The 15,047-nt window shown below is 35.8% G+C and overlaps 2 protein-coding genes across 7 annotated transcripts in view; one reads left to right on the top strand and one right to left on the bottom strand.

Moving 5' to 3' along the window:
* The window catches only part of LOC141450536 (microtubule-associated protein Jupiter-like), a 180,146-nt gene extending 175,079 nt beyond the window's left edge, over positions 1 to 5,067 (top strand). For all 5 annotated transcript variants that reach the window (XM_074121350.1, XM_074121156.1, XM_074121424.1 and 2 more), the window contains one exon: positions 3,868 to 5,067. In XM_074121350.1, the coding sequence (XP_073977451.1) occupies positions 3,868 to 4,031 (164 nt within the window). In that variant the 3' untranslated portion in view covers positions 4,032 to 5,067. The remainder of the gene's footprint in view (positions 1 to 3,867) is intronic.
* On the bottom strand, positions 4,774 to 13,890 carry LOC141450397 (uncharacterized). Of its 2 annotated transcripts, none has more exons than XM_074120904.1 (2): positions 13,257 to 13,890; positions 4,774 to 6,358 (listed from the first exon to the last, which is right to left on the bottom strand). In XM_074120904.1, the coding sequence occupies exons 1-2, from the start codon at positions 13,638 to 13,640 to the stop codon at positions 6,041 to 6,043; spliced, it is 702 nt and encodes a 233-aa protein (XP_073977005.1). In that variant the 5' UTR covers positions 13,641 to 13,890; the 3' UTR covers positions 4,774 to 6,040. The 2 variants fall into 2 exon arrangements, with proteins under 2 accessions (XP_073977005.1, XP_073976927.1); XM_074120826.1 differs by lacking the exon at positions 13,257 to 13,890 and adding an exon at positions 8,353 to 8,926.
* Positions 13,891 to 15,047: the final 1,157 nt, after the last annotated feature.

The raw sequence follows: 15,047 nt of genomic DNA, 5'->3' as shown, positions 1-15,047 counted from the left end.
TTTGATAAATCAGTTTGGTGAAGAGATTTCGGCTTCACTCATGTTTCCGCCTTGCAACAAGTGATCAGGAAGACCTCCTCGTGATGGATGATAGTCCAAAACCTTTCAGGGACATTTCCCATATCTATGGACATCCCCTTGGATCTGTATCTTTAATTTTTCTTCTAAGGGTTTTCCCCACAATGAGGATTCCCTCGCCCAAACTAATTTAATTTTTTATTTTACTCCTCCAAATCTCTCTATTTTTTGTATCTTCTATCGAAACGCCATATCCAGCCATATCCTCCTTAGCCATCTTCAGCCATGACAGCTTCGGCCTGCCTCTTCTCCTTCTTCTCTCTGGGTCCCATTCCATGATCCGTCTAGGAATCCTTTGCTCATCCATCCTTGAAACATGTCCGAGCCACTCCAACCTTTTCTCCGTAATCCTTTGGAGGATATCCTTCTCTACTTCCACAGTCTTTCTTATCTCCGAATTGCTTACTCTTTCTAAACGTGATTTTCGAGCGGACCTTCTCCAAAAAACTTCATCTCGGTTGCCAACAATTTGACTTCCTGGAGTCCATGTTTCACTACCGTACAGTATAATGCTTTCGACTATGGAATTTCACTGTATCTTTAATAAGCGAGTTAAAGACCACGAGTCTCTTTCTGCTTTCTATCCAGATCTTCCTTAATCGTGTGTCCGTCCCAGTAGCTTGGTTTTTTTGTATTTTGGTGTTTGGGTGGATGTGCATGCTGCTTTGTATTGGACAACACCGGAGTCCTCCAGGATAACACATTTGAAGGTAATCAATAAGCCTTACCATGATCTCTTCAAGAGAAGCTTATCCTGGAGCACTGTGTGTTTGTTAAGTACAATTTTCTTATCAAAAGAAAAGTAAAGTCACTCTCTGGAAACCTTCAAGGACTTCTCAGTCACAGCCTGCTATCAGTACATCATTCTTGGGTAAATAGAACAAAAATGCGATAAGGTAACCACAGTTTATTTCTTCCATGTCACTAAAGAACTGAAAAGAAAGATTCATATTCTCATTTCTTTGGTGACTCTTTAAAGTTAATCTATGTGCATTGTTTGTGTATTGTTGTTAGTGTACGTTTTGTTTTGTTCTTTACTAACATTTACTCTGATTGCTTGTTTTCAAGCAGAAAAAAAAAACATTTTTCAGATTAAGGCTAATATGAATAACATATGTTTATGTTTGCCTTAAAAGTAAAAAGTCTATAAAAATAAAATGTTTATTGAATATTGCTCTAAGTTAAATACTAACATTTGAATTGTGTGTTTTAACTAATGTATTTCTTATATTTTGAAGTATTTTAATAATATATATTTCTATTAGAAGTTTACAAAATATAGTTCTTCAAATGTGTCTTATCACATCTTCAAAGTAGGACCATCGTGCGCATGCGTCACTTCCTGTTAGCAAAAAAAAACAACTCTCTGTGTTTGTTTACTTTGTCTTTAAACTTGGGTATTATCTAAAAAGCATTCAGCTTGTATCGATATTAAAAATATTGGCATTTAAGTTTGTTTTCACAATTGTAAATTTGAAATTTAAACAAAAGATTGATGAATAAAAATAACCTGCCTAATTGTACAGCCAACAAAATCGCTGAATGCAGAATGTAACGTTTTTTCAGCAAAGCGCTGAAGGCTTTTTACTAATTTGTGGAGATGTACGAGCACTAAAAGTGCTGATTTTTCAGTTTGATAGTTATCAAATTAGTTAAACTGAATTTGATTCCTCCCAAAAATACTCATTTTCATTAAATTCATTACAGAAGTATTGCTTTCTTTTGATGGATTTGGATGAACAGAATATGAAAAATAAAAAATAGAAAGAAGTAATCGCCTATTTTTTCAGGCAGGCTTTACATCCAACTACCAAATTAGGTGCCGTGGACGGAGGCGACTAGCAAACATACTTTACTACAAAATTTCTCATATTAACCATTAAAGGTATAGACTGGGAATATAGCCTAGTACCGCAATACATCTTAGCATTGCGGGTCTAGCCTCTAACCCCTGATGATGCGTGCAGACTGTTTCGGTCTCGGCGGACCTTATAATTGTTACTTCCGGCTGACCCTCCACATCGAGAACTGGGCAAAATCGCAATGCAACCTTTGAAGCTGTGAAACTTATAAATCTACAAGAAGGCAATACTTTTGTCTTGAGTAAATTGAGAAAATGGTGCCATAACTAATAACAAGCTCGATATAATTTAGAATGTTTAAACAATTTGAAACAAGTTTGTGCAGGATCATGCATGCCATCCTTAGTGAACTATTGGTGCCATCTTTCTACGCCTTTAATGAGGGCCTTTTAAAGAAAAGGGAAAGAAATACACCAGAAACGCCTATTGACTTAATCAGCCGTCTATAAATACTTCTGTTTATCTCCTGCTCCAAAAATATTTGGCTTAATTTTAGTAACTGGTTTTTTTCTTAGTCATCATAAGTTATTTTTAGATCGAAATAAAGTTAGCATATCGATTTAAATAATTTATCGATCAGCTGTTTGGACTTTGTGGCTGACTTGTAATGTAAATGCAATTAAATAATTGCAGTGAAAGTTTTTCAAAAACGTGTGCTAATTCTAATGAATGGTCCATCAATAACCAGGATTTGCTGTGATTAGCAGCGGTCTAAAAATCAAGGTTTTTCAAGATATCTCGGGAAGTTTAGGTTAAAGGCCAGCCTGAAAGTCTTTTTTTTTTGGATGGGGTAATTGTGTTTTTGGGATGGGGAGGATTCGTAATTACGAAGTCAAAGATGTGCTTAGAGAGTTGCCAAATTTATTGAAGACTGGGTTGTAGAACTGTGGTTGATCACCCAGGACAAAGTGTTGCGGCTTTGATAAAGGTTCTGTTCGTCAGGGTACCCCCGGGCGTTGGTGTCCACGTAGATAAAGTGAAGGGCTTAACCCTTTTTTCTATTTTTCTTCGAGAAAAAGTCTCGAGATGATGAAACCGGGAGGATTAGGTAAAACTTGTACTTACTAATATCAAAACATTCAGATGAGTTGGTGAGATGCCCTTAATGAATGCATAGAGCAAGCTTTACTTTACTAAAGCATTCTGCCACAAAGCCTGGCATTTATTTGAAGTCATTTCCGGGAACTGGTGGCTAAGAAAGCACAAGGGGTGGAGGCCGAATCACTTGGCCGAAAAGAAGTAGCCGGAACTCTTGCTGTGTCAGAGCAAAGGCCTTGTCCTGTGTGGGAGGCAAATCGCCGGCTAGTCTTCCTCAGGAATTCCCTCCTCCAATAAGGATCCAAACACGGCTGTAAAGGTTGCAGTGAGAGCTCAGAGGTTGACTTTATTTGCTTCCCCCCAAAAGGTCGAAAGCACATTGAACCAGCCATTCTTCCAAAGAATCTTTGTTCATTAACAAATTAATAGCCATGATTTATAATAGTTGAATATTTATTTTGAGGTCGCTATTTTGATAAGGAAACATTAAGTAGGGGAGGGGGTCATCGATTACGTAATTTGAGCGCCAGATTGAAGAGGATTTGGCGCCATTCTGCTCTCTCTCTCTTCGCTCATCTCTCATCTCCAACTATCTCTTTAATTAATAAAATTAAATAGAAAATTAAAAGAAATAAATATTGTAGGAGGTTTTAGATTTTGTATTCAACCTGTGAGTTAAATGTAAAAATGGTGTCTGCCACCAGCTTCCGCTCCGCTGTTGTCGTCGAGGGAGGCCGAGCCTTCTGTTTTCTGAACTTGAGGATCAGCTGAAAGATAGATTTAAAAATAATAAATTTTTCACTATATTGTCCTTTGCACAACCAATATGGCCAGACAAAATAAAAATAAATATTTATTGTTCTTTTTTTATTTTATTTTCTTCTTTCAGAGCACATAAATGGTGATAATACTGATGGCGGACATAACAATGTTGAAACGGCTATGATGAATGGCAATTCACAGCAGCCAATCGTAAACGGCAACAGAACTAATGGTACCAACAACCCTAGAGCTCGTGTACCACCCGGTGGCTTTTCATCTGGTCTCTGGTGAACAACAGTCCTAACAATCAGTTTCATCAAAAGAAAAAAGAAAAACAATCAAGGGGGAAAAATAATCATTATCAATTAATCGATTTAAGATTTTTTTTAATTATATTTTTTACTTTTTTTGTTTTTAGTCGTGTTGTTTGTTTTTTAATTACTAAATTTTCACCTGTCTTTATTTAATTTTTAAATTAATAAAGTAAAAATCCTTAGTCACAAAAAAAAAAAGAAAAGAAAGAAGAAAATTAATGTTATTAATTATTATTTTTTTTGTGTAATTATTATTAGTTCTTAAATTTGCTGCTGTACACCATTTGCCCCTATATTATTATTACAATTTATATATAATATTGTTGTATTAATTTTATATGATTATAATTAAAATAAACAGTTTTTAATTTTTTTTATTAATTTTCTTTGTATTAATTTAAAAAAAAATTAACAAAATCAAGGCTGACTTATTCTTCTTTATAATAACATTTATCAAGATAATTAAAAATTGAAAATAACACATTGTGCCTTTATTCAGTAATAATTATTTTAATTAATTAATATAATAGCTTATTTTAATATTGTTCAATAATAATGAGAAAAACTGTTTAATTTGCTTGTGTGTGTGTACAATTTTTTCTTTTTATGCATTAGCTTTCCTAAAAAACAAATATTATTAATTTAGTAATAATAGTACATTTGAAAGACAATTTTGTAATATTATTATTATTTTGTATTCAGTAAATCACCATACGATATTAATATTTTTTGTTCCTTTATTTATTTCTTTTACAAAATTGATCAATTGATTTGGAATAATTATAAATTTGACATATATTTTAAAATTGGTTTTAGATTTTAAGTTACTTTCTTTTTATATTAAAGAAAAACGATAACTCTAAAAATTTTAAAAAACGGAATTAATTTTAATGATTCATTACATATTTTTTTTTTTTTTTTTTAAATAAAATGACTTTAAAATAAATAAATAAAAATTGTGAAATAAAAATGTAATTTAAGAAAATTAATTTAAATATATAATTTTGAAAATACATTTTTTTTTCTTTTCAAATTAAGTTTATTCTTTTTTCAATGTTTTTCCACTAACAATTGCAAACAATACGAAGAAAGCACAATATGTTTAATTAGATGTATTGGGTATGCAGATACCATTTCGAGAGAGTGTAATTGTTTGAATCAGGTTATAATACTTCTGATTTCTTATTTCAGTACTAAAAAATAAATGTAAAGGTATTTTTTCAGGAGGGCTTTACTGTCCAACTACCCAAATTAGGTGCGACTAGCAAACATACTTTACTGCAAAATTTCTCATATTAACCATTAAAGGTATAGACTGGGAATATAGCCTAGTACCGCAATACATCTTAGCTTTGCGGGTCTAGCCTCTAACTGCTCGGCTATCGTGGCGACTAGCAAACATACTTTTATGTAAATTTCTCATATTAACCATTAAAGGTATATACCGGGGAATATAGCCTAGTACCGCAATACATCTTGGCTTTGCGGGTCTAGTCTCTAACCGCTCGGCTATCGTGGCGACTAGCAAACATACTTTTATGTAAATTTCTCATATTAACCATTAAAGGTATAGACTGGGCATATAGCCTAGTACCGCAATACATCTTAGCTTTGCGGGTCTAGCCACTAACTGCTGTGCTCCCAACTAATGTTGGATCAATTAAATTTCGTTTTAAACCTTTTTAAAAGTAATGTTGGGTTTTAGGAGCCCTAAGAGGCTGCATTTTCACGCTTTCTTCTACCTGGTTCTATTTTCTTTCAGATCTAGTTTTCCAAGCCTTCATTTCCACAATTTCCATGGAATGTTTGGTCACTAATGTGTATCTGTTAGTATATAATTGTTATTTTTCTCGACGGAAAAGAAAAAAAACTAAATTTTGTATTATTACTAATACTAAACAGCGTCAATTTCATTTAAAAGCTAGCAATACTTTCTTGATTTGATTTTGTACATAGTTTTTTCCCCCCACCATTGAAAATAATAATTCACTCAGATTTCACTGAAACACCGTTCGTGTCAGCAGCATCCATTAACTTGGTATGTTCATCTGTAGCAGCAGATGTTGGCTCTTGCAGTGCAGCTGCAGCTGCAGCTTGGACAGTTTCCTCTTCTTCTTCCTTTTTCTGTGCATACAAGGCTGCATACGAGACTACACGTTTTTTGATTGTTTCCACAAATTGGATATCAATCGTGTAGTCTTTTTTCGGATCGAATGGTATATACTGTAAGGCGAGATCGAAATCCACATGTTTATTAGGATAGTTGCGTTCATGTTTCAATATGCCTTTATGGTGAAGCGCCTCCTGGAAAGCAAAACAAAGAAATACAAAATAATAACTCGATGTTTTTCATGCATACAACATTAGTAGCCGGAAGTGACTCAGCTTGGGTGAACTGCATAATTGTTTTCGTTTTATTTTCCTGGCATTCATTTGAACTTGATCTTTGTGGATAAAAACATTAGATCTAGAGATATTAATTTTATTGGTGGCCTGGGGATCTGTGACGTGTCACTCTTACTTAGAAAAGTGGAAAGTTTTTTCCTAGTAAAAATCCCAAGTTACGAGAAAATAATTTTCCGCAACAGATAGTTGTGAAAGAGTCTCTTTGGCACAATGGTCATCACCGGGCCCGATAATAGTTACTCGCTAAAACCAAATGCCACTCTATTTACATACGTATGTCAAATCAAAATAGTCCTCATCTCATGAAGTTCAAATTATTTTTATCTCTGCGTAGGAACAAGGTGCACCACTCTAAATTACGCAATATATCGTACTAAAGATAAATTTTACCTGACTTCATTGGTTCAGGTACATTTAACTTGTGTACTTTCTTTTCTTTTATTAACTAACCAATCTGGTATGAATTATTAATTTTTTTCCGGATTTTTCTTGGTCTTTTTTAGTCGGACATTAGTTGTCTTCTTCCAATATTAATTGAAACTTGTTGCCCTTATATGGAGAGGAAAACTTGGGCTTTACGTCCAACTACCAAATTAGGTGGCGTGAACGGAGGCGACTAGCAAACATACTTTACTTGTAAAATATTAACCATTAAAGGTATAGACTGGGAATATAGCCTAGTACCGCAATACATCTTAGCTTTGCGGGTCTAGCCTCTAACCGATCGGCTAGAGGCGACTAGCAAACATACTTTACTATAAATTTCTCATATTAACCATTAAAGGTACAGACCAAGGAATATAGCCTAGTACCGCAATACATCTTAGCTTTGCGGGTCTAGCCTCTAACCGCTCGGCTACCGTGGCGACTAGCAAACGTACTTTACTGTAAATTTCTCATATTAACCATTAAAGGTATAGACCGGAGAATATAGCCTCGTACCGCAATACATCTTAGCTTTGCGGGTCTAGCCTCTAACCGCTCGGCTACCGTGGCGACTAGCAAACGTACTTTACTGTAAATTTCTCATATTAACCATTAAAGGTATAGACCGGGGAATATAGCCTCGTACCGCAATACATCTTAGCTTTGCGGGTCTAGCCTCTAACCGATCGGCTAGAGGCGACTAGCAAACATACTTTACTATAAATTTCTCATATTAACCATTAAAGGTACAGACCAAGGAATATAGCCTAGTACCGCAATACATCTTAGCTTTGCGGGTCTAGCCTCTAACCGATCGGCTAGAGGCGACTAGCAAACATACTTTACTATAAATTTCTCGACTATCGTAGCGTCAACATGTTCCTATAATGAAAGTTAACAACTGAGATTACTCATAGAGTTTCATCAAGTGTACTACTGAACATAAATCGCCAGTCCTGGTATATCCGGCAGTAGACACTCGTGAGTTATTATTATTTTTTTTCGAACTACGAATTGAAACGAATCGAATCCATTGGTATGAAACTTTCGAGGCACCAAATACTTACCCATCCCCACCCTTTTCTTGAAATGAATCTATGTGCAGGTAATCTACTGAGCAAAAGGTTTCGAGGAATATCTTTGAATCCAGATTCTAGAACATTATCGATTTCCATTTCATACTTTGAATTTTATGTTCTTTAAACGGAACCCTACCAACCCTCATTTCACGGAAGTCCCCTTAATCCAATTTACCTGGGCAAATGTTTCAAACAGAAATTCTGGATGATTTCTCAATGAGCACACAAAGAAAATTGAAGGGGGAGTTATTTCCGAAAAATCCGAAAAAAAGTGGAAAACCAATGGAGTAATGTGGTTTTTTAGAATTTGGAATTTCCTTTAAACTCATTTCTGCAAAGAAAGTAAAAAAAAATGCAAATTAAAAATAAATAATACAAATCACCTACCTCTTCCGGCATATCACTAGAATTTTCACCTTCAGCATCAACATCACCATTTTCATTTAAAGAATTTTCCACTAAATTCAACACTTCATCCAATAAAAGTTTAACATTTTCCAGTATTACTGGATCATCAGTGTTGTCCATTGTTGTTGATGTTGGTTCTGAAGTTGTAGTCGATGTTGTTGTGGAAGAAATTTTCCTATCTTGAACAACTTCAACATTTTTAACTTTTCCATTTTCATCTACATCTATTTCCATCAATGTCTGTTGTTGCTTTGGTTGTTTTTCAAGAATTTTCACCCCATTCTTGATGTTATTCTTTTTAATGGGTTGATTGGCTGCATGTTCTTCTGAAGTTGTTATAGTTTCTTCTAAAAGTCCTACCATTTTTATTTGCTTTAAGAACGAAAGTGTTCAAAAATAATTTCATACAAAATGTAAGTTCACTAGTTTCTTTTGTAAATTTCACATGTGATCAATTCAAATTGATGATTGGCTAAATAATATAAAGAACGAGAGAAAATTTGGTTTTGCAAAAGTGTGTCCCACTATTCTCTGCACAAACTGACTAGCCGAACTAGCTTGTGGCTCGCAGTAAACATCACTGACAGAGAACTTGGTTCGCGGCCAGATCTGCCACTTCTGTCCTGACTAAATTCTTTCATCTCTGACGTAGCTCTGACCCTGCTCCGTAGATCTACCATTCATCACACTAAATTGAGTCACCTTTCTGTCCCTGAAAGTGACTCTAACTAAACAGTAGAGTCACAAAAAAAAAGTAAAGTAATGCCTAATTTTTCAGGCTGACTTAACGTCCAACTATCAATTAGGTGTCGTGGACGGAGGCGACTAGCAAACATACTTTACTGCAAAATTTCTCATATTAACCATTAAAGGTATAGACTGGGAATATAGCCTAGTACCGCAATACATCTTAGCTTTGCGGGTCTAGCCTCTAACCGGTCAGCTACCATGGCGCTTAGCAAACATACTTTACTATAAATTTCTCATATTAACCATTAAAGGTATAGACTGGGAATATAGCCTAGTACTGCAATACATCTTAGCTTTGCGGGTCTAGCCTCTAACCGCTCGGCTACCGTAGCTACTAGCAAACATACTTTACTGCAAAATTTCTCATATTAACCATTAAAGGTATAGACTGGGAATATAGCCTAGTACCGCAATACATCTTAGCTTTGCGGGTCTAGCCTCTAACCGCTCGGCTATCGTGGCGACTAGCAAACATACTTTTATGTAAATTTCTCATATTAACCATTAAAGGTATAGACTGGGAATATAGCCTAGTACCGCAATACATCTTAGCATTGCGGGTCTAGCCTCTAACTGCTCGGCTATCGGGGCGACTAGCAAACATACTTTACTATAAATTTCTCATATTAACCATTAAAGGTATAGACTGGGAATATAGCCTAGTACCGCAATACATCTTAGCATTGCGGGTCTAGCCTCTAACTGCTCGGCTATCGTGGCGACTAGCAAACATACTTTACTATAAATTTCTCATATTAACCATTAAAGGTATAGACTGGGAATATAGCCTAGTACCGCAATACATCTTAGCTTTGCGGGTCTAGCCTCTAACCGATCGGCTAGAGGCGACTAGCAAACATACTTTACTATAAATTTCTCGACTATCGTAGCGTCAACATGTTCCTATAATGAAAGTTAACAACTGAGATTACTCATAGAGTTTCATCAAGTGTACTACTGAACATAAATCGCCAGTCCTGGTATATCCGGCAGTAGACACTCGTGAGTTATTATTATTTTTTTTCGAACTACGAATTGAAACGAATCGAATCCATTGGTATGAAACTTTCGAGGCACCAAATACTTACCCATCCCCACCCTTTTCTTGAAATGAATCTATGTGCAGGTAATCTACTGAGCAAAAGGTTTCGAGGAATATCTTTGAATCCAGATTCTAGAACATTATCGATTTCCATTTCATACTTTGAATTTTATGTTCTTTAAACGGAACCCTACCAACCCTCATTTCACGGAAGTCCCCTTAATCCAATTTACCTGGGCAAATGTTTCAAACAGAAATTCTGGATGATTTCTCAATGAGCACACAAAGAAAATTGAAGGGGGAGTTATTTCCGAAAAATCCGAAAAAAAGTGGAAAACCAATGGAGTAATGTGGTTTTTTAGAATTTGGAATTTCCTTTAAACTCATTTCTGCAAAGAAAGTAAAAAAAAATGCAAATTAAAAATAAATAATACAAATCACCTACCTCTTCCGGCATATCACTAGAATTTTCACCTTCAGCATCAACATCACCATTTTCATTTAAAGAATTTTCCACTAAATTCAACACTTCATCCAATAAAAGTTTAACATTTTCCAGTATTACTGGATCATCAGTGTTGTCCATTGTTGTTGATGTTGGTTCTGAAGTTGTAGTCGATGTTGTTGTGGAAGAAATTTTCCTATCTTGAACAACTTCAACATTTTTAACTTTTCCATTTTCATCTACATCTATTTCCATCAATGTCTGTTGTTGCTTTGGTTGTTTTTCAAGAATTTTCACCCCATTCTTGATGTTATTCTTTTTAATGGGTTGATTGGCTGCATGTTCTTCTGAAGTTGTTATAGTTTCTTCTAAAAGTCCTACCATTTTTATTTGCTTTAAGAACGAAAGTGTTCAAAAATAATTTCATACAAAATGTAAGTTCACTAGTTTCTTTTGTAAATTTCACATGTGATCAATTCAAATTGATGATTGGCTAAATAATATAAAGAACGAGAGAAAATTTGGTTTTGCAAAAGTGTGTCCCACTATTCTCTGCACAAACTGACTAGCCGAACTAGCTTGTGGCTCGCAGTAAACATCACTGACAGAGAACTTGGTTCGCGGCCAGATCTGCCACTTCTGTCCTGACTAAATTCTTTCATCTCTGACGTAGCTCTGACCCTGCTCCGTAGATCTACCATTCATCACACTAAATTGAGTCACCTTTCTGTCCCTGAAAGTGACTCTAACTAAACAGTAGAGTCACAAAAAAAAAGTAAAGTAATGCCTAATTTTTCAGGCTGACTTAACGTCCAACTATCAATTAGGTGTCGTGGACGGAGGCGACTAGCAAACATACTTTACTGCAAAATTTCTCATATTAACCATTAAAGGTATAGACTGGGAATATAGCCTAGTACCGCAATACATCTTAGCTTTGCGGGTCTAGCCTCTAACCGGTCAGCTACCATGGCGCTTAGCAAACATACTTTACTATAAATTTCTCATATTAACCATTAAAGGTATAGACTGGGAATATAGCCTAGTACTGCAATACATCTTAGCTTTGCGGGTCTAGCCTCTAACCGCTCGGCTACCGTAGCTACTAGCAAACATACTTTACTGCAAAATTTCTCATATTAACCATTAAAGGTATAGACTGGGAATATAGCCTAGTACCGCAATACATCTTAGCTTTGCGGGTCTAGCCTCTAACCGCTCGGCTATCGTGGCGACTAGCAAACATACTTTTATGTAAATTTCTCATATTAACCATTAAAGGTATAGACTGGGAATATAGCCTAGTACCGCAATACATCTTAGCATTGCGGGTCTAGCCTCTAACTGCTCGGCTATCGGGGCGACTAGCAAACATACTTTACTATAAATTTCTCATATTAACCATTAAAGGTATAGACTGGGAATATAGCCTAGTACCGCAATACATCTTAGCATTGCGGGTCTAGCCTCTAACTGCTCGGCTATCGTGGCGACTAGCAAACATACTTTACTATAAATTTCTCATATTAACCATTAAAGGTATAGACTGGGAATATAGCCTAGTACCGCAATACATCTTAGCTTTGCGGGTCTAGCCTCTAACCGCTCGGCTACCGTGGCGACTAGCAAACGTACTTTACTGTAAATTTCTCATATTAACCATTAAAGGTATAGACCGGAGAATATAGCCTCGTACCGCAATACATCTTATCTTTGCGGGTCTAGCCTCTAACCGCTCGGCTACCGTGGCGACTAGCAAACGTACTTTACTGTAAATTTCTCATATTAACCATTAAAGGTATAGACCGGGGAATATAGCCTCGTACCGCAATACATCTTAGCTTTGCGGGTCTAGCCTCTAACCGATCGGCTAGAGGCGACTAGCAAACATACTTTACTATAAATTTCTCATATTAACCATTAAAGGTACAGACCAAGGAATATAGCCTAGTACCGCAATACATCTTAGCTTTGCGGGTCTAGCCTCTAACCGATCGGCTAGAGGCGACTAGCAAACATACTTTACTATAAATTTCTCGACTATCGTAGCGTCAACATGTTCCTATAATGAAAGTTAACAACTGAGATTACTCATAGAGTTTCATCAAGTGTACTACTGAACATAAATCGCCAGTCCTGGTATATCCGGCAGTAGACACTCGTGAGTTATTATTATTTTTTTTCGAACTACGAATTGAAACGAATCGAATCCATTGTTATGAAACTTTCGATGCACCAAATACTTACCCATCCCCACCCTTTTCTTGAAATGAATCTATGTGCAGGTAATCTACTGAGCAAAATGTTTCGAGGAATATCTTTGAATCCAGATTCTAGAACATTATCGATTTCCATTTCATACTTTGAATTTTATGTTCTTTAAACGGAACCCTACCAACCCTCATTTCACGGAAGTCCCTTTAATCCAATTTACCTGGGCAAATGTTTCAAACAGAAATTCTGGATGATTTCTCAATGAGCACACAAAGAAAATTGAAGGGGGAGTTATTTCCGAAAAATCCGAAAAAAAGTGGAAAACCAATGGAGTAATGTGGTTTTTTAGAATTTGGAATTTCCTTTAAACTCATTTCTGCAAAGAAAGTAAAAAAAAATGCAAATTAAAAATAAATAAAACAAATCACCTACCTCTTCCGGCATATCACTAGAATTTTCACCTTCAGCATCAACATCACCATTTTCATTTAAAGAATTTCCCACTAAATTCAACACTTCATCCAATAAAAGTTTAACATTTTCCAGTATTACTGGATCATCAGTGTTGTCCATTGTTGTTGATGTTGGTTCTGAAGTTGTAGTCGATGTTGTTGTGGAAGAAATTTTCCTATCTTGAACAACTTCAACATTTTTAACTTTTCCATTTTCATCTACATCTATTTCCATCAATGTCTGTTGTTGCTTTGGTTGTTTTTCAAGAATTTTCACCCCATTCTTGATGTTATTCTTTTTAATGGGTTGATTGGCTGCATGTTCTTCTGAAGTTGTTATAGTTTCTTCTAAAAGTCCTACCATTTTTATTTGCTTTAAGAACGAAAGTGTTCAAAAATAATTTCATACAAAATGTAAGTTCACTAGTTTCTTTTGTAAATTTCACATGTGATCAATTCAAATTGATGATTGGCTAAATAATATAAAGAACGAGAGAAAATTTGGTTTTGCAAAAGTGCGTCCCACTATTCTCTGCACAAACTGACTAGCCGAACTAGCTTGTGGCTCGCAGTAAACATCACTGACAGAGAACTTGGTTCGCGGCCAGATCTGCCACTTCTGTCCTGACTAAATTCTTTCATCTCTGACGTAGCTCTGACCCTGCTCCGTAGATCTACCATTCATCACACTAAATTGAGTCACCTTTCTGTCCCTGAAAGTGACTCTAACTAAACAGTAGAGTCACAAAAAAAAAGTAAAGTAATGCCTAATTTTTCAGGCTGACTTAACGTCCAACTATCAATTAGGTGTCGTGGACGGAGGCGACTAGCAAACATACTTTACTGCAAATTTCTCATATTAACCATTAAAGGATATAGACTGGGAATATAGCCTAGTACCGCAATACATCTTAGCTTTGTGGGTCTAGCCTCTAACCGCTCGGCTATCGTGGCGACTAACAAACATTCTTTACTATAAATTTCTCATACTAACCATTATAACATAGGTATAGACCGGGGAATATAGCCTAGTACCGCAATACATCTTAGCTTTGCGGGTCTAGCCTATAACCGCTCGGCTACCGTGGCGACTAGCAGTAAAGTATATTTATACTTTACTATAAATTTCTCATATTAACCATTAAAGGTATAGACTGGGAATATAGCCTAGTACCGCAATACATCTTAGCTTTGCGGGTTTAGCCTCTAACCGCTCGGCTACCGTGGCGTCTAGCAAACAGACTTTACTATAAATTTTTCATATTATCCATTAAAGGTATAGACTGGGAATATAGCCTAGTACCGCAGTACATCTTAGCTTTGCGGGTCTAACCTCTTACCGCTCGGCTACCGTGGCGCCTGACCCTATCTCGCACTTTAATCTACAGTTCACCATTCAGAATTTAGTCTGCTCATTTGAAGTTAAACGCTTTATTTTGATGTATGTACATAAAAATGATTTATTTTTTTAAATCTAATAAATTTTAATCCTGGTATTTTATCCGTCTTAGCAAGCATGTTCATTGTTTCCCAAATCGGTTTCGGATGGATATCCCATTGATTCCCAAAGAATTCTCTCATTTGATAAATGATAACTTCAACTTGTCATTCTGGAATTTCTAAAAACTATATCTAGTTCCCAGTTCCTGCTGCGTTAATCTCTACGAAGCTATTTCTGATGTATTTAATTATTTTTGGCACGAAGAAGGGAAAACCATTGTGGATAGTGTTTGACGCCCTAGGGAACATTATTGACAGCCCCACATGTATA

Source organism: Rhodnius prolixus, unplaced genomic scaffold (genome assembly GCF_049639745.1).
Source record: "Rhodnius prolixus isolate KJV_2025 unplaced genomic scaffold, Rpr scaffold_1, whole genome shotgun sequence".
NCBI lineage: Eukaryota > Metazoa > Arthropoda > Insecta > Hemiptera > Reduviidae > Rhodnius > Rhodnius prolixus.
Note: the sequence above shows the minus strand (reverse complement) of the source record. Positions and strands in the feature narration are given on the sequence as shown.

Coding starts and splice junctions, on each gene's coding strand:
- LOC141450397 (XM_074120904.1), bottom strand. CDS start 13,640: ATGGTAGGACTTTTAGAAGAAACTATAACAACTTCAGAAGAACATGCA. Junction 6,359..13,256: donor CTAGTGATATGCCGGAAGAG/GTAGGTGATTTG, acceptor TTTGCTTTCCAG/GAGGCGCTTCACCATAAAGG.